This window comes from Theropithecus gelada, chromosome 16, assembly GCF_003255815.1.
Source record: "Theropithecus gelada isolate Dixy chromosome 16, Tgel_1.0, whole genome shotgun sequence".
NCBI classification, from domain to species: Eukaryota; Metazoa; Chordata; class Mammalia; order Primates; family Cercopithecidae; genus Theropithecus; species Theropithecus gelada.
In genome coordinates, this window is record NC_037684.1 from 64,232,060 (window position 1) to 64,250,186 (window position 18,127).

Consider the following 18,127-nt stretch of genomic DNA (forward strand, 5'->3'; position numbering starts at 1 on the left):
GTCAGACTCCGCCTCCCTCCCTTAGCCAATCTGTGGCCACCGGAGCCGCGCACGCGCGGCCAGGCGCTCGGAATACAATAGTTATGTGAGCGTCTGCGAGCGTGGTCTCGCGGGCGGGTGACGTCATCGAGGCCAGAGAGGAGGAGCCGTGGACAGTGGGCGGGAGGCTGCCAACGGTTTTGAGCGTAAAGGGAGGCGCGAGAGGGGGATCTCAGGGGAGGAGGCCAATCGCTTGCCCCCCACTTTGGCAAACTGGGGGCTGAGGACTGGAAGGGTGGAGAGTAGGCGGAATCAGGTGGTCGTCGGGGTAGAAGATCTCGGGCTAGGCTTGAGGGCGGCGTGCTTTTTAGGGACGACTTAGGGCGTGACTGAGGGTTCATAAAGTTTCTTTTGGGGTGGTCGGGAGGGAGAGATTCTAGGGAGCAAGGAAGCTTGCTATGGCTTTCTTGCCAGGAGGGGTCGGAGGGCAAGTACAAGGGAGCTGACCCTGGGTAGAACGGGTGAAGAGGTGGGGGAGCGTGAGGTTCCTCCCTCTCTTGAGACTGGAGCCAGTTGAGGGACAAGTAGGGAAGGGGGACAGAAAATGGGCCCCTAGTGGATTTGGGTCCGTTTCCGTTGGGACGTTTTGGGCGTGAGAACTTAAGAGCTCAGTTGACCGGGGATAGCCTGTTCCGGAGTTGATGTGCAGCTTCCAGCACTCGTAGCTGGGAAGAGGAGCTTCAGCGGCGCTGTTGTCCCACAGTAGGTCTTCTGTCCGCACCCCCTCTGCGCTGCACCGTCTTAACACTGTTCCCAGGAGCTGGGGAAAGGGATGCTTTTGCCCACTCCCATGGGCCCTGGAACTGGTGGAAACCTTTCCTCTAACCATAAAGCCTCGATGCCCTTAATTCACCAAGGATCCTTGGCGTGGAGTCTTCCTCCCTTCACCCAAATCTTTCTCCGTGAACTTTTCCTCCTGGACTTTGCTACAGCAGAACCTCCCAGCTCTGTGCTGTCTCCGGTTGTCTCTTCCCTGTATTCATGGCAACATCAGCTGACAGCCCCAGTTCACCCCTCGGGGCGGAGGATCTCCTGAGTGATTCCTCAGAACCCCCTGGGCTCAACCAAGTGTCGTCTGAAGTGACCTCCCAGCTCTATGCTTCTTTGCGCCTCAGCCGGCAGGCGGAGGCCCGAGCCCAACTGTATTTACCCACCACCTCCCCGCCTCATGAAGGGTTAGACGACTTAGCCCAAGAATTGAGTCGAAGCTTGTCAGTCGGATTGGAAAACAACTTGAAGAAAAAGGTGAGGGAAGTGTGTCTTGGAGACCACTGTGGCACCAGACACCAGAGAGTCTTGGGATTGGGGTTGGTAAAAATAAAAAACTTTGATGAGATTTGAACTCTTCTTGTTGGATTTCATATTCCCTTTAACTGCATAGGCAGTCATGCTTATGAGGGAGGGAGTGACCTGGGACACCATAATTTGAAAATTATGGAACTTCCTAGTGTTTTTTGTGAGAGACATCTCTGCTCCGAGTAGATAGAGCAAACCTATGGGGTAGGTTGGTGAGCTGTTTCCTGTGTACTTGGAATGGGGAAGGTTTCTTGATCCCAAGAGAGAACTAGGGACTTAGGATAGCGGCTCAGATCCTTCCAGCTCAACACTATTTTGATAGTATGGTTCCAACTCTGGCAGGTACATCATTAAGACGTAGTTTAGTCAACTACAACATGTAACAGAGAAGATAGTTATTAGTATTGTGTAGAAAAGGTGTTATAGTCAATTTGCAGTCTGGTTAGGTCTTCCAGAGTTTGGAAATAATAGCCATAAGCCACACAGTCCTTACATTTGTTCTTGAATTGGCAAGAATCTCCACAATTCTTTTTTTTTTTTTTTTTTTTTTGAGACGGAGTCTTGCTCTGTCGCCCAGGCTGGAGTGCAGTGGCGCAATCTCGGCTCACTGCAAGCTCCGCCTCCCGGGTTCACGCCATTCTCCTGCCTCAGCCTCCCGAGTAGCTGGGACTACAGGCGCCCGCCACTGCGCCCGGCTAATTTTTTCTATTTTTAGTAGAGACGGGGTTTCACCATGGTCTCGATCTCCTGACCTTGTGATCCGCCCGCCTCAGCCTCCCAAAGTGCTGGGATTACAGGCGTGAGCCACCGCGCCCGGCCGAATCTCCACAATTCTTGCCTTACACCTCCTCAGTTATTTTATTTACATTCTCTTTCTGGCTTCTATAGTGTTTGAATTTCTGACTCAAGGTTAGGACATCCCTTATTGTATCTGTTTGGTTTTTCTTGTTTTCCAAAGTGCTGGAGTGAAAATTCTACCCTGGCAATAGGTAGGAGACAGATAACACAGGTTGCATCTGATTTCCGTGTGGCTTTTTTTCTAGGATGGTTCTAAGCATATCTTTGAGATGGAAAGTGTTCGGGGTCAGCTCCAGACCATGCTCCAAACCTCACGTGATACAGCTTATCGTGAGTAAGCCCCTTCCCTAGAACTATGAAGGAGAACCTAGATTTAAGGGGTGGGAGAAAGTGGACAGAGGAAGCAGACAGGAAAACCCAAGCAGGAAAACCTCTGAGCCAGAGATTTCAGGAGAAAAGTCTCCCTTTCTTTGGGAGGGGGGGTGAAGGAGGGAACTGGAAAGGAAGGCCTTTTCTTCAAGTGGCCCGTTTTTGTCATTACCTGACTGTGGCTTTGGGGTCCCTCTGGCTGCCTGCAGGGGATCCCCTCATTCCTGGCGCTGGCTCAGAGAGACGGGAAGAGGACTCCTTTGACAGTGATAGCACAGCCACCTTGCTCAAGTGAGTTCCCCTTGGGGTTCTCCTAGCTTGTTTGCTTTCTTGGAAATCCAAGTGTTTTGTTCCTTATTTCTCCCTTTATTGCTTTTGTACCTCTTAAGAACCCAAGAGGCTTATCACTTAGCTTTCAGTTTTCATCCTTTTTCTACTGTCTCCTACCCACTTTACTCCTTCAGGAACACGGATATTTGCTGCCTGGTACCCGGTTTTCTCTTAACCTCCAGTCGTTCTTCCCCTCTAAAGAGTTAGCTTGTTTCTGCTGAAAACTTTAAGCGAATCCCAGACCTGTGTGTTATTTATGGCACTGTGGTTATATAGCTTTATGACTTTGGACAAGTCTCTTGCCCTCTCTGGGTCTCAGTTTCCTCATCTGTAGAATATCACAGTTGGACAAGTGGATTCCAAAAGCTTTCCCAGCCCTAACATTCTCTCCCTGATTTGCTCAGCACCCGGCCCCTGCAAGACTTGTCTCCATCTAGCTCAGCCCAAGCCCTGGAGGAGCTGTTTCCCCGCTACACCAGCCTTCGGCCAGGGCCTCCACTCAATCCCCCAGATTGTCAGGGGCTGAGAGATGCATTGGATTCAGAGCATACCCGCCGCAAGGTAAGATGAAAAGGCTTCCTTTTGAGAGCAGCAAAGATTAGAAAGAGGGCATCCAAGTGTTGAAAAGGGCTGAGGATGAAGAGCCTGAAAGCTGGGACTTAACTCAAATGTTTTCCTGAGGAAGTTTTTGACCATCCAACTAATATGGCACCACCTCCCTTCCAAGTAGTCAGTCAGATCGCCCTCTTATTTCCTTCATATAGCTTATCGTTCTGATATATCTTATCGTTCTGATATATCTTGTTTTTTTCTCGTCTCTAAAATTTGAGGGTCCATATCTTGTTTGTGTTAGTACTGGCTGCCTAAGGTCTAGAATATACATAACACAGAAACACTCAGTGTTTGTTGAGTGGACACAAACTCTGCTAGCTTGTGCATAGGATTTACAGCTGCTGGTGATAGACTGAGCCTTTATCTCTGTGAGCCTCTGCCTTAGTGTCTGAAGGGGACAGAGAAATAGACAAAGCAGAGGAAAGTCAAAATCCTTGGTTGCCATTTTTGGAAGCCTCTCCTTCTCTATGTTAAACCCCTTGGCATGAATGAAAGGCTTTCCCCTTTATCCTTGCTGTGTTTACTCATTGTGTCCAGTGAGCTTCTGAAGGTAGGAGTAACTTTGCACATTTTGCTGTGTGGGCTGCTGCACCTCTGCCAAAAGGTTTATGGGATTTTTACTCAGGAGATCCAGGAAAAGGAGGAGCCTGGAATCTAAGCATTTATCTCCTGAAAAGGTACAGAAACATGTTGGAGATCTTGAGCCTCAAGGTGCTTCCTTCAGAATTTTCCTGATTCTCCCTCTCCAAAACTATTCTGTTCTTGGGACCCAGGCTTCTTGGTGCCAGCCCATTCTCCCACTAGAGGAGCTGGAAAGTTTGGTGCTGTGGTCATACGAAAGATGGGCAACACCCAGACTCCTCACCCTTTTCCCCAGCATTGTGAGCGCCATATTCAGAGCCTGCAGACCCGAGTGTTAGAGCTACAGCAACAATTAGCCGTGGCTGTGGCTGCTGACCGCAAGAAAGATACCATGATTGAGCAACTAGACAAGGTACCAGGGTAGCAAAATGTGGGTGGGTCTCGCCATGAAGAGCATTAAGGAATAATAAACAAGGGGGTGGCCAACCAATGTTTCTTGGCGCATGCTGAGAGCTGGGCAAGGGGTTGGTTTGCTGACTGTTGGGAGAAGATGGCTGTTGACCCCACCCCTGTGGGTAAAAAGAGGACAAAAAAGTTATTTTGAAATTCCATTTTACTTGCCCTACCTAAGACCCTGGCCCGTGTGGTGGAAGGCTGGAACCGGCATGAGGCTGAGCGGACAGAGGTTCTCAGGGGACTTCAAGAGGAACGCCAGGCAGCAGAGCTCACCAGAAGCAAGCAGCAGGAGGTGAGCACCCTGGAGTGTATGGCATTAGAACCTGAGTCACAGATCTTTAGATGGAAAGGGGCAGAAATAGCTCTGGAATTAGGGTTCCCAACAGATTGACCTCAGTCTTGTAGTGGCTGTCCTGACATTTCTTCTCATCCTTCCTTTCTTCTCCTTTAACCGTTTCTGCTGTCCAACTTGCATCATCAATGACTTCTTGATTTTTCCCACACCATGTAGTCTTCTATCTGGCCTCTTAGTCATTTAGTTAACTCTGAAGTTTCAAGTTTACATTGTCAATGCTTTATAAAATATAGCACACACAGATTTCCCACAGTTCCTCTGCCCTGTATTCCTCTCTTCCTGAAAGACAGTAACCCGCCTGGAACAAAGCCTTTCTGAGGCCATGGAGGCCCTGAATCGTGAGCAGGAAAGTGCCAGACTGCAGCAACGGGAAAGAGAGACATTGGTGAGAAGATTGGACTGGGTTAATTCCATTGGAAGCTGTTAATTACTTCTAGAGAGCTATGGGCTATTCGTGGATTGTGGGAGATTATAATTTGAGTTGCATCAGAGCACTGTTTCCCAAAGTGTGTTCCTTAGAACAGTAATTCAGCTAGATATTCTATTAAAAAAAAAAAAAAAAGGCTCTGCTACCAAGTCGGTTTGAGAAACTCTGCAAATTGTATCCTCATTAGAACATTAGCGTCATCTGAGGAATTATTTTAAAATATAGGCCAGGCACGGTGGCTCATGCCTGTAATCCCAGCACTTTGGGAGGCCAAGGCGGGTGGATCATGAGGTCAGGAGTTCGAGACCAGCCTGGCCAGCATGGTGAAACCCCGTCTCTACTAAAAATACAAAAAATTAGCTGGGCATGGTGGTGCATGCCTGTAGTCCCAGCTACTTGGGAGGCTGAGGCAGGAGAATTGCTTGAACCCAGCAGACAGAGGTTGCAGTGAGCTGAGATCACGCCACTGCTCTCCAGTCTGGGTGACAGAGTGAGACTCTATCTCAAAAAAATAAAATAAAGATTTCTGGGACTCACCCGCAGATGTTTTGATTCAGTAGATATGTGGTGGAACCCAAATATTTTCAGAAATTTCCTGGATGATTTTTTTCAATCTGGTTTGGGAACTCTGTAGGGCATGGCCAAAAAAGGTATGGAATTGACTAGCTCAAGTTTCTTTTCTTTTCTTTTTTTTGAGACAGGGTCTCGCTCTGTTGTCCAGGCTGGAGTGCAGTGGTGCAATCGCAACTCACTGCAGCATCTGCCTCCTGGGTTCAAGCGATTCTCCCACCTTAGCCTCCCAAGTAGCTGGGACTACAGGTGCATGCCACCATACCCCGCTAATTTTTGTATTTTTTTGGTAGAGACGGGGTTTCACCACAGTGGCCAGGCTGGTCTCAAACTCCTGACCTCAAGCGATCTGCCCTCCTTGGCCTTCCAAAGTGCTGGGATTACAGATGTGAACCACCATACCCAGCCATTTCACTCAAATCTCTTAGAGCTGAAATGATAAGGTGATTAGCCATATGAATTAGTAGCCAGGTTTGGAACTTGTTGCATGCATAATGCATGCTTGGTACATATATGCTGGTACTTGTAGTCTTAACAGGCTATATATATCTGACAGTCCTGATGATGGATGATGGTTCATGATTGTAGGCTGGATATTCTAGTCTTAGTGGAATTTCTTTTGATGATGATGGTGGTAACTATTGTGTATTGAGTACTTACTATGTGCCTGATGCTGTGCTAAATGCTTTCTGTATGCTTTTTACTTTAATGCTCAGAAGGCAGACCTGTTATAACCTCTAGTTTACAGATAAGGATGTGTGCCTAAGAACACACAGTAAATTCCAGAAGCAGGATTCACACCTGAGATTTGAACCGAGGTCTACTTGGCTCTGGAACAGCTGCTCTTATCTATTATAGTCCTATGAGCTTGTCAACTATTGTGTTTTGTTTGTTGGTTGGTTGGTTTGTTTTAAGATGGAATCTCGCTCTGTTGCCCAGGCTGGAGTTCAGTGGCACAATCTTGGCTCACTGCAACCTCCGCCTCCCAGGTTCAAGCAATTCTCCTGCCTCAGCCTCCCAAGTATCTGGCAATACAGGTGTGCATCACCATGCCCAGCTAATTTTTGTATTTTTAGTAGAGACATGGTTGGCCAGGCTGGTCTCGAACTCCTGACCTCAGATGTTCTGCCTGCCTCGGCCTCCCAAAGTGCTGGGATTACAGACATGAGCCACTGCGCCTGTCAACTCTTGTGGGGTTTTTTAGGTTTTATTTGAGATGGAGTCTTGCTCTGTCACCCAGGCTGGAGTGCAGTTGTGTGATCTCAGCTCACTGCAACCTCCACCTCCCATGTTAGAGTGATTCTCCTGCCTTAGCCTCCCAAGTAGCTGGAATTACAGGCGCCCACCACCACCACGCCCAGCTAATTGTTGTATTTTTAGTAGAAACGGGATTTCACCATGTTGGACCAGGCTGGTCTCAAACTCCTGACCTCAGGTAATCTGCCTGCCTTGGCCTCCCAAAGTGCTGGGATTACAAGTGTGAGCCATCGTGCCCAGCCTAATTATTGTGTTTTTAATGAGCATAATTCTCAGCAGGCACCTTGTTTGAGGGTCAGAGGGCAGATTGCTGGTCTCTGAAGAGCCTACTAAGGAGCTTGGTTTTCTTCTGTGGCTGCAGGAGGAGGAAAGGCAAGCTCTGACCCTGAGCTTGGAGGCAGAACAGCAGCGGTGCTGTGCCCTGCAGGAAGAGCGGGATGCAGCTCGGGCTGGGCAACTGAGTGAGCATCGTGAGTTAGAGACTCTTCGGGCTGCCATAGAAGAAGAACGGCAGACCTGGGCCCAGCAAGAGCACCAGCTTAAGGAACACTACCAGGCGCTGCAGGAGGAGAACCAGGCTCAGTTGGAAAGGGAGAAGGTAAAAGTGGCAGTTGGAAGAGTTGAGGAACTAGGGAATAGATGAAGGGCAAAATGATTGAATGGGATGGAATGTTAGAATATGCGGGATATATATAGGCAGGAATGGAGAGTAGAGAGCCACGTGTGGGAGACAAAGTTGAGAGTATAGGGCCAGCAGGAAGGGCTGGGGGTTTTGAATACACGAAAGGCCAAAGACTGAAATTCAACAGGGATGGGGAAATAAGACAAATGGGAGGAGAAGGGGAAGCTTGGGTTTTAGGGTTTGGGAGGATGAACTGGGGAGTGGAGGTAACCAGGAGATAGGAAATGACATATGTATGTACGTTTGATTTGTCTTTCATAGGAGAAGAGCCAGAGGGAAGCCCAGGCCGCCTGGGAGGCCCAGCACCAGTTGGTGCTGGTGCAGTCTGAGGTGCGGCGGCTGGAAGGAGAGCTGGATACAGCTCGGAGAGAGAGAGACGCCCTGCAGCTGGAAATGAGCTTGGTGCAGGTCAGAAGGCAGAGGGTTCTTGAGGTTTTGTTCTGCGAGAAGTAGATCTGAGGCAGAGGGACCCCTCAGGAGTTGTGGCAGACACTCCCAGTTCAGGGATTTGGGGTTTAATTCCATCAACAGTTTCTTTTTTTTTTTTTTTTTTTTTTGAGACGGAGTCTCGCTGTGTTGCCCAGGCTGGGGTGCAGTGGCGCGATCTCGGCTCACTGCAAGCTCCGCCTCCTGGGTTCACGCCATTCTCCTGCCTCAGCCTCCGAGTAGCTGGGACTACAGGCGCCCGCCACCACGCCCGGCTAGTTTTTTGTATTTTTAGTAGAGACGGGGTTTCACCATCTTAGCCAGGGATGGTCTCGATCTCCTGACCTCGTGATCCACCCTCCTCGGCCTCCCAAAGTGCTGGGATTACAGGCTTGAGCCACCGCGCCTGGCCTATCAACAGTTTCTATGTAGTATTTTGGGTAGTTTTCTGTCCTAAACTCAGAGCCATTTCTCACTGAGTAACCATTTCCCACAATATGTCAGACTGACCTAGTGTTACTTTTAGGAGTAAATAGATTTAAATCTATGAAAGATACCTTATGTTATTTTAAGAGATGACACCACACTTAGTGGGTTGACGGAGCAGGTGAAAGTTTTTGTCAGAGACTTGATTCCAATCGTAACAATATGCTTTGTAATTCTCTTTACTTGAATAACTTGTATTAATTTCTCTGAGTAGGTCAGGGACCCAGGAGGGCAATGATTTTTTAATTTACTTATGAAACTTCCATAACAGCACATGACCTGGCGCAGAATTGTACTCAAAAATTGTTTGTCAAATATAATTACACTTTGAAAAACAGTTTTCATCTAGCTAACATACTGAATTTTAAATTCAAACTAGCCAGACTCTTGCTGTGGAATAGAACAGGAGATGGCAAACTTTTTCTGTAAAGGTCCAGACAGTAAATATTTTTAGCTTTGTGGGTTGTATGGTCTCAGCTGCAACTACCCAGCTCTGCTGTTATACCACAGAAGTAGCTACAAACTGTACGTAAACAAATGGGCACAGCTGTGTTCTAGTACAACTTATATAAACAGGCCATGGAGGGCTGAATTGGGCTGTAGTTTGCTGATCTACAGGATACAGGAAAGGATTGGAGAGAGCTGTGTTCTGGCCCATGGTGGAGACACAGCATTGAAGAGGAAAGAGTACTGCATTAGGACTTAGGGCACTTATTTCGACTTCTAGCTAGAATTTTGACCCTTACGGGCCTTGGTTTTTATGTATAAAATGTGTGTTAAGGACAAATGGATGAATTTTCCAGGTGCAAGCCATTCTAAGAGGCTATGTTCCTTATAAATGGTTAACTTAAGGAGGTACCAGTGAGGCCGGCATTTGAGAACCATACTACTTTGGCCCGGTGTGGTGGCTCATGCCTGTAATCCCAACACTGTGGGAGGCCAAGGCGGGCAGATCACTTGAGCTCAGGAGTTTGAGACCAGCCTGGCCAACATGGTGAAACCCCATCTCTACTAAAAATACAAAAATTAGCCAGGTGTGTGGCACGTACCTGTAGTCCCGGCTACTAAGAAGGCTGAGGCAGGAGAATCGCTTGAACCCGGGAGGCGGAGGTTGCAGTGAGCCCAGATTGCGCCACTGTGCTCCAGCCTGGGCAACAGAGTGAGACTTCATCTCAAAAAATAAAAAAAAAAAAGAATTGACCTAGGGCGTCAGGTGTTACAATGAGATCACATGCAATAAAGACTAAGAAAGCAGCCGGGTGTGGTGGCTCGCACCTGGAATTCCAGCACTTTGGGAGGCTGAGGCAGGCAGATTGCTTGAGCCCAGGAGTTCAAGACCAATCTGGGCACAACATGGCAGTACCTAAACTCTGCTAAAAACACAAAAAATTAGCCGGGTATAGTGACATGCACCTATAGACCTGTAGTCCCAGCTACTCGGGAGGCTGAGGTGGGAGGATCAACTGAACCCTGGAAGTAGAGGCTGCAGTGAGCCGCGATCACACCACTGCACTGCAGCCTGGGTGACAGGAGTGAGACCAAGTCTCAAAAAAAAAAAAGACAGGGCCAGGTGTGGTGGCTCATGCCTGTAATCCCAGCACTTTGGGAAGCTGAAGTGGGAGGATTGCTTGAGTCCAGGAATTTGAGACCAGCCTGGGCAACATAGTGAGACCCCATCTCTACAAAAAATAAAAAGATTAGCTGTGCGTGGTGTGACACGAGCTTGTAGTCCCAGCTACTCTGGAGGCTGAGGTGGGAGGATCGCTTGAGTCTGGGAGGTCAAGACTGCAGTGAGCCATAATCACACCACTGCACTTTAGGCTGAGCAACAGAGCAAGACCCTTGCTCAAAAGTAGGGGCTGAGAAATAACCACTATTTGGATTTGGAAATTGAGTTCTTTGGGCCATGCGCGGTGGCTCACACCTGTAATCTCAGCACTTTGGGAGGCCGAGATGGGCAGATCATGAGGTCAGGAGATTGAGACCATCCTGGCTAACGCGGTAAAACCCCGTCTCTACTAAAAATACAAAAAATTAGCCAGGCCTGGTGGCATACACCTGTAGTTGCAGCTACTCAGGAGGCTGAGGCAGGAGAATTGCTTGAACCTGGGAGGCAGAGGTTGCAGTGAGCTGAGATCACGCCGCTGCACTCCAGCCTGGGTGACAGAGCAGAACTCCGTTTCAAAAAAAAAGAAAAGAAAAGAAAAGAAAAATTGAATTCTTTATAGTAAAGTACTATACGTGGAAATCAGATTTTAGTGAGTTGAAGGACTGTGCCTGAGAAAATGGAGACACTTACAGGTTGACTGCTTAAGGAGGAAGAGGCACTGACATTTATTGAATGCCTACTGGCTTTCAGGTACTCTACTCAGGGTATGTTATCTCAGACACAGAATAGATTTGATTGCTCTATCGAACATTCATTTTAGCTAAGAAATTTATGTCTTTCACCCAAAGTCATTTTCACTTTGATGTATGTTTAAAGTGTGAATATCTCATGGTTTAATAAGGAAAGGGAACCTCTTTCACTCCTTGAGGCAAAATTATTGTTCTTCATCTCATACGAGGGGAAAGTTGGTACTGGATTTTGTCTACATTATATCCGCCATCCTCTTGTAAGCCCAAACAGATTTGGGCCGTTATCCCACCTTCCTTCACTCCCAGGCCCGGTATGAAAGCCAGCGGATCCAGCTGGAGTCAGAGCTGGCTGTGCAGCTGGAGCAGCGGGTGACAGAGCGGCTGGCGCAGGCTCAGGAGAGCAGCCTACGGCAAGCAGCCTCCCTCAGGGAACATCACAGGTACATGGGACTCACTGGGTGTCACTTCTCTCAGCCACAGCAGGTATCGTTAGTGCCAGGCCCATGTTCCCTTCAATCCCTTTGCCATGGTCCAGCACTGTGACTCCCAGGGTGCGCTAACTCCCATCAGCCTGGCCCTGAGTCTCTCTTGGGAGGGCTGCCTTCATGCATTCATGGAGAGCCAGAAGTGCCTGGGAATTTTCATCCCACAGGGAGTAGCCCTTAACCAAGAACTGATGGGTGCAGAATGATAGATGGTCCAGCTCCTTTGCTGAGACAGTGCTGAGGTATGACCTGCGCTGTCTCCGGAGCTGCTCTGTCGGACTGAGCCTCCTCCCAGCCCGGCCTCACTTCTCACCCCCATTCAGCTGCCAAGATTTTCTAGAAATGCTCCCAAAATAAATTTATTTAAGTCTCTGCTTCTGAGGAACCCATCCTAAGACCCCAGCTTTGCCCTTGCTGCTTCCTGTGCCATGGCCAGGCTAGTTGACTGGCTATCTGGGTCACTGTCACATGCACACATGATGTCTTTTTCTCAGTTGGTCACTTCTTCTGTCTCCAGTCCCAGTCCTCTCTCCTACCTGTGCCCTGCAGGAAGCAGCTGCAGGACCTGAGTGGACAGCACCAGCAGGAGCTGGCCAGTCAGCTAGCTCAGTTCAAGGTGGAAATGGCAGAGCGAGAGGAGCGACAACAGCAGGTGGCTGAGGACTACGAGCTCAGGTCCTGGTCCCCAGAGTGCCCCTTTCAGGCCCTAGCCCCTTTCTCATGGGTAGAGTCCAAACTGAGAATGCTAAAGAGCTGCTCCCTTGATTGATCTGTCCTCTACATGGGCCTCAGCTCCTTTCAGAATGTCAGATGTCCGACATTCCTTTCTGGCTCTTTTTAGCCCCCAAGTCTCTGCTTCCTTAAAGGCCCTGAGTCACTTCTTCTCTCTTTTCTTCAGACTGGCCCGGGAGCAAGCGCGAGTGCGCGAACTGCAGAGTGGGAACCAGCAGCTGGAGGAGCAGCGGGTGGAGCTGGTGGAAAGACTGCAGGCCATGCTGCAGACCCACTGGGATGAGGCCAACCAGCTGCTCAGCACCACTCTCCCACCGCCCAACCCTTCAGTAAGCATTGCCCCTTGAGCTAAGCTTCTCCATGGCGTTCTGTTTTTATTTTTATTTTTGAGGCAGGGTCTCACTCTGTTGCTCAGGCTGGAGTGTACTGGTGCGATCATAGCTCACTGCAGCCTCGAACTCCTGGGCTCAGGTGATCCTCCCACCTCTAACTGCCAAAGTGCTGGGATTCCAGGCATAAGCTACCATGCCCAGCAAGAACTATGTTCTAGATTCCTTCTTTGGAAATCTAGCTCCCTCCCAAGGGAAGTACTAAGTTCAGCTCCTAAGGCCTATATCAGGGGAAAAAAATCAGTGGACTTTACAAATAATAACTGCCTCAGCAAAATAAATCCTTTTTTCCATGGCCATAGCTTACTCAGACTGGCCCCATTCTATTGGGCATAACTCTAGTCTCCCAGTCCCAAGAGGGGACAAATGATATGTGGTACTAGTTTTGTGGAGGGACAGCTGAATTAATTATGATGGAAGGGCCAAAAATTGTTGCCAAGTCCTGCCCCAGAGTAGAGTAGGGAGTCTCACTTCCTAGCCCTTCATATGTTGGTACTTCCCACTTCCTTCTTTTAATTATGAAATTGTAGCAGGTGTGGTGGTGCACCTATAATCTCAGCTATATGGGAGGCTAAAGCAGAAGGATCACTTGAGCTCAGGAGTTCAAGACTAGCCTAGGCAACATAGTGAGACCTCATCTCAAGGAAAAAGAAGAAAACATTAGGATATTTTAATTTTAATTTTATTTATTTATATATTATTTATTTATTTGAAACAAGGTCTCACTCTGTTGCCCAGGCTGGGCTCAAGCAATCCTCCCTCCTCTGCTTCCCGAGTAGCTGGGACTACACACACGTGCCATTGCCCCCAGCTAATTTTTAAATCTTTTGTAGAGATGGAGTCTCTCTGTGTTGCCAAGGCTAGTTCAAACCCCTAGCCTCAAACGATCCTCCCAAAGTGTTGGGATTACGGATGTGAGCCACTGCACCCGGAAATTTATAATCTTACTAAAGTGTTTGTACCATGTCTTACCTCTTTAAACCTGCTGTGCTTTGACCCTTCTTTCTGCCTTTCTCCTGGTTAGGCTCCTCCTGCTGGACCCTCCAGCCCCGGGCCTCAGGAACCAGAGAAGGAGGAGAGGAGGGTCTGGACTATGCCTCCTGTGGCTGTGGCCCTGAAGCCTGTATTGCAGCAGAGCCGGGAAGCAAGGGACGAGCTACCTGGAGCACCTCCTGTTCTTTGCAGTTCCTCCTCAGATCTTAGCCTCCTGTTGGGCCCCTCTTTTCAGAGCCAACATTCTTTCCAACCCCTGGAGCCCAAACCAGACCTCACTCCATCCACAGGTAACGGGGACAGAAGTCACTGGGGTTCCCCTTCTGTGCATGAATTGGCTCCCTCTTTCGTACCTTGCTTTCTCTCTGGTACTTGAGCATTTAGTTTCCCAGATGCCTTTAGTGATCACAAGTTGCAAAAAGGAGCAGAAATCTGCTCACGTTGGTCCACATAAAGGAACTGAGATCTCATGGAAATGTGGCGTCGCTGGACTTAATGAGAACTGGAGTTGGGAACAGGGGCACTATCAGGAACTGAGGCAGCTAGCTGGCCCTTTTCTGTGGGCCTGCATAGTCTCCTGGGTCCGCCTCTCCTGCACATCTGCTCTTTTTTCTTGCTAGACCAGCATCCAAGGTTCTCGCCCCTCATAACTTCAGTTTACACATGAGTTTGACCAGCTGTGGCTGTGATACTGACTCTAGCTGAGCCCCTAGACATTTAGAGAGACACTGGTGTCTCAGTTTTTTAGGTCCAGTTTAGAGGCCATCTGATTGGACTGGCTGACCTTGGGTGTGGTGTCCACTTCTGGTTTAATGTCAGCTGTGATTTGAGTGGATGGAGGTGTTCTGTGTGGTACAAACATGACAATGTAGGTCGAATTGAAAAATGAGGGGTGGGGCCAGACCCAGTGGCTCACACCTGTAAGCCTATCACTTTGGGAGGCTGAGGTGGGAGGATGGCTTGATGTCAGGAGGTCCACACCAGTCTGACCAATATAGTGAGACCTCATCTCTACAAAAAATAAAAAATAGCTGGGTGTGGTGGCACACACCCGAATTTCCAGCTACTCAGGGAGACTGAGACAAAAGGATTGCTTGAGCCAAGGAGTTCGGGGCTACAGTGAGCTAAGAAGGTGCCATTGTACTCCAGCCTGGGCAAGACAGCAAGACTCTGTCTCTTTAAAAAAAAAAAAAAAAGAGAGAGAGAGATTAGTTGTATCACAATTAAAAATTTTTTAATTATGTGAGAATAATAAAAGAATGGGGCATATTCTGGGGAAGAGATCAGAACATGTGTGTTACTCATTTCCATTCTTCAGGGAGTTGGTGAGGATATTTATTTGTTTAGAGTTTGAGTACCACAGCTTTCTTCTTCTGTTTATATTTCTGTCTTAGAGTTCAGCTGTGCTATCTCCCAGTCACCTCCAACCAACCCTTCCCTCTCCAGCTCCTTTAAACCTCCATCTTCATCTTCTTCTAGCAGTGACGTTCCTCTTACATTTAATAGGCCCCTTTCTTCTGAGTGTTAGGTGAGTTGATTTGTGGAGGAGCCCCTTCCCCCTTGAACACACTTGCACCCACCCACACCTGTTTCACTTTATAGCTGGGGCCTTCTCTGCACTTGGGGCCTTCCATCCCGACCATAGGGCAGAAAGGCCATTCCCTGAGGAAGATCCTGGACCCGACGGGGAGGGCTTCCTAAAGCAAGGGCTGCCGCCTGCTCAGCTGGAGGGCCTCAAGAATTTTTTGCACCAGGTAAGAGAGATTCCACCCAGACTAGCTCATTTTCTTCTTCCCTTTCTCCTTTCCTCTTTCTGCTCTGGGAATCCAGGACTCTGACCTCATTCCCTGTTTATGACTAACTCTTCGTCCCAGCTTCTTCTCTCAGATCCCTAGGCCTTTTTCTCTATCAGTCCCTGGGGAATTTGACTATCTTATTCACCCACAGTTGCTGGAGACAGTGTCCCAGAACAATGAGAACCCTACTGTCGATCTATTGCCCCCTAAGTCTGGTGAGTTCCAACTCTGAAGAAAGTTGGGGCTGGGGCCTAGGAAAGATCGGAGTTGGTTATCTAGGATGAATTTTTAGGAGCTGGCAAAGGCAATAAAGCCTTATGAATGCTGGGTGGTGGGACTTCCTTGGTTCTTTGCTCCATTTCCTGATTCTTGGCTCTCTTTCGTTTTGCTAGGTCCTCTGACTGTTCCGTCTTGGGAGGAAGCCCCTCAAGTGCCACGTATTCCACCCCCTGTCCACAAAACCAAAGTTCCCTTAGCCATGGCATCCAGTCTTTTCCGGGTCCAGGAGCTTCCCTCCTCCCATTCACAAGGCAGTGGTCCCAGCAGTGGTTCCCCAGAGAGAGGTGAGCATGTCCTGGTTTACTAGGGAAAAAAAGAGGGACAGTCCTGAGTGTGTATCCAGTACAGGTACTTACTGCCCTTCTGAATTCCTGGGGAAATGGGCTGAGGGCTGGGGAGAGGGGCCCTACGATGACACCTGTGATTATTGCTATGTCTGTCAGGTGGAGATGGGCTCGCATTCCCAAGGCAGCTGATGGAGGTGTCTCAATTGTTGCGACTCTACCAGGCTCGGGGCTGGGGGGCTCTGCCTGCTGAGGATCTCCTGCTCTACCTGAAGAGGCTGGAACACAGCGGGTACAAGCCTGGGAGGAAGGAGGAAGGATTCGCAGGGTGGAAGCTGGATTATGGGGAGTGGAGTGGGTGTGTTTTACCCTGAATTGAATCGTTGTCCCTTTCTGGGGAGGAAAGTGAAGGATGAGAGATGGATCCACAGATCTTCTTCTCTTACTGCCCCACACCTTTCTTTTGTCTCTTCCTTTCTATTGCTTTTTTCTTCTAAACAAAAAAATCTTTTCTCCGGGTCTCTCTACCTTCGTTTTTTTCCTCTTTACCCCTCAGCTCAAAACTCAGAATCCTAGAATTTTGACTAGCTAGTATAACTCATTATTTGCTTCCACTAATGTCTCCTCCCAGTTGATGTCCGGATCTATCGAGTTTGATCTTATTCTTAAGAGATAGAATTGGGGAGTGGTTCTTCCATCCAGTATTGGGTAACCGGGGGGACGGAGCTCCCCATCCTCATACCTTTGATTTGTGTGGCAGGACTGATGGCCAAGGGGATAATGTCCCCAGAAGGAACATAGACTCCCGGAAAGAGGTGAGGGAAAGTCAGGCAGGGACCAGGGGAGAAAAGGGCTCTCACTGACCAGTTCCTTCACCTCTGCGCACTCCTGGCTGGCCCCTCCATTACACCCCCCAGTTCTGTAGCATGGCCTTTCCTCCCTGCAGACTCATCTGGCCCTCTCCACGTGCCTTTCCTCAGTGGTGTGGGGAATTGAGAGGATCTGACACTGATTTCTTCCTCTGTCTTCCCTCAACTCTCAGATTCCCTCCCAGTCTGTCCCTCGCCGCCTTGCTACAGCCCCCAAGACTGAAAAACCTCCCGCACGGAAGAAAAGTGGGCACCATGCCCCGAGTAGTATGAGGAGCCGGGGGGGAGTCTGGAGATGAGCCCCCCTACCCTCTTTCCTCTTCTTTGTTCTCTTATTGTTGTTATTTTAATAAATGCTCGATAGTCTGTATCAGAGTCTCTGGCTCATAGGAATTTGGAAAATAGAGGTTTTGTAGGAAATCACTTTGTAAAGAAACCACATTTGGTTTGAGTACTTTTTTTTATATGTTACGTGTTTATATGTCATTTCCTATGGGAAAAGACGTGAATGCTTTGGAAGATGGTCTATGACAAGATTTGGAAAGTTGGAGTAGCTAAGATTCAGTGGACAAAGCTAAAACCTGCAGAGCAATGAACTCTGGGTGGTGGTGGAATTATGGGTGATTCTTAGGTTTTTAATACATTTCTGTATTTTCCAAATTTTCTAAAACAAGTATATGTTACTTTAATAATCAGAAAAGACCCAAACTTTAATAAGAGTAAGTTATTGTATAAAGAGTTTGAGTTAAAATTTGGTTGTTGGGGAGAAAGTTTTCTCTTTTAAGGGAAAATAGGCTGGGTGTGGTAGCCTAGCACTTTGGGAGGCTGAGGCGGGCAGATCACGAGGTCAGGAGATCGAGACCATCCTGGCTAACACGTGAAACTCCATCTCTACTAAAAATACAAAAAAATTAGCTGGGCATGGTGGTGGATGCCTGTATTCCCAGCTACTCGGGAGGCTGAGGCAGGAGAATGGCATGAACCCAAGAGGCGGAGCTTGCAGTGAGCTGATCACGCCACTGCACTCCACCTGGGCGACAAAGCGAGACTCCATCTCAAAAAAGAAAAAAAAAAGGGAAAATAATTCTTTCAGGTTGCATTCGTAGTATTCAGACTGGCAGATTCTACTCCAGCCAGCAGACATACTGTTGCTATAGTCTTCACACTTATGGCTCTGAAACGTGTAAAAGACTATAGAGTGCTGGGTCCTAATTAAACTAAAGAGTTTCTGCACAGCAAAAGAGACTGTCAACAGAG

At 48.4% G+C, this 18,127-nt stretch overlaps 1 protein-coding gene across 5 annotated transcripts; it reads left to right on the top strand.

Moving 5' to 3' along the window:
- Positions 1-65: 65 nt before the first annotated feature.
- CNTROB (centrobin, centriole duplication and spindle assembly protein) lies at positions 66-17,240 on the top strand. Of its 5 annotated transcripts, XM_025363427.1 has the most exons (20): positions 79-741; positions 869-1,284; positions 2,379-2,463; positions 2,712-2,793; positions 3,237-3,393; positions 4,322-4,438; positions 4,658-4,774; positions 5,124-5,222; positions 7,453-7,689; positions 8,035-8,181; positions 11,350-11,483; positions 12,078-12,203; positions 12,427-12,589; positions 13,674-13,932; positions 15,245-15,396; positions 15,590-15,653; positions 15,831-16,001; positions 16,161-16,359; positions 16,762-16,816; positions 17,044-17,240. In XM_025363427.1, the coding sequence occupies exons 2-20, from the start codon at positions 1,021-1,023 to the stop codon at positions 17,167-17,169; spliced, it is 2,754 nt and encodes a 917-aa protein (XP_025219212.1). In that variant the 5' UTR covers positions 79-741; positions 869-1,020; the 3' UTR covers positions 17,170-17,240. The 5 variants fall into 5 exon arrangements, with proteins under 5 accessions (XP_025219211.1, XP_025219214.1, XP_025219213.1 ...); XM_025363426.1 differs by having other exon boundaries at positions 66-1,284; XM_025363429.1 differs by having other exon boundaries at positions 66-1,284; positions 16,161-16,293; positions 16,762-16,826.
- The last annotated feature ends 887 nt before the right edge of the window (positions 17,241-18,127 follow it).

Coding starts and splice junctions, on each gene's coding strand:
- CNTROB (XM_025363426.1), top strand. CDS start 1,021: ATGGCAACATCAGCTGACAGCCCCAGTTCACCCCTCGGGGCGGAGGAT. Junction 2,464..2,711: donor CTCACGTGATACAGCTTATC/GTGAGTAAGCCC, acceptor GGCTGCCTGCAG/GGGATCCCCTCATTCCTGGC. Junction 4,439..4,657: donor TGATTGAGCAACTAGACAAG/GTACCAGGGTAG, acceptor GCCCTACCTAAG/ACCCTGGCCCGTGTGGTGGA.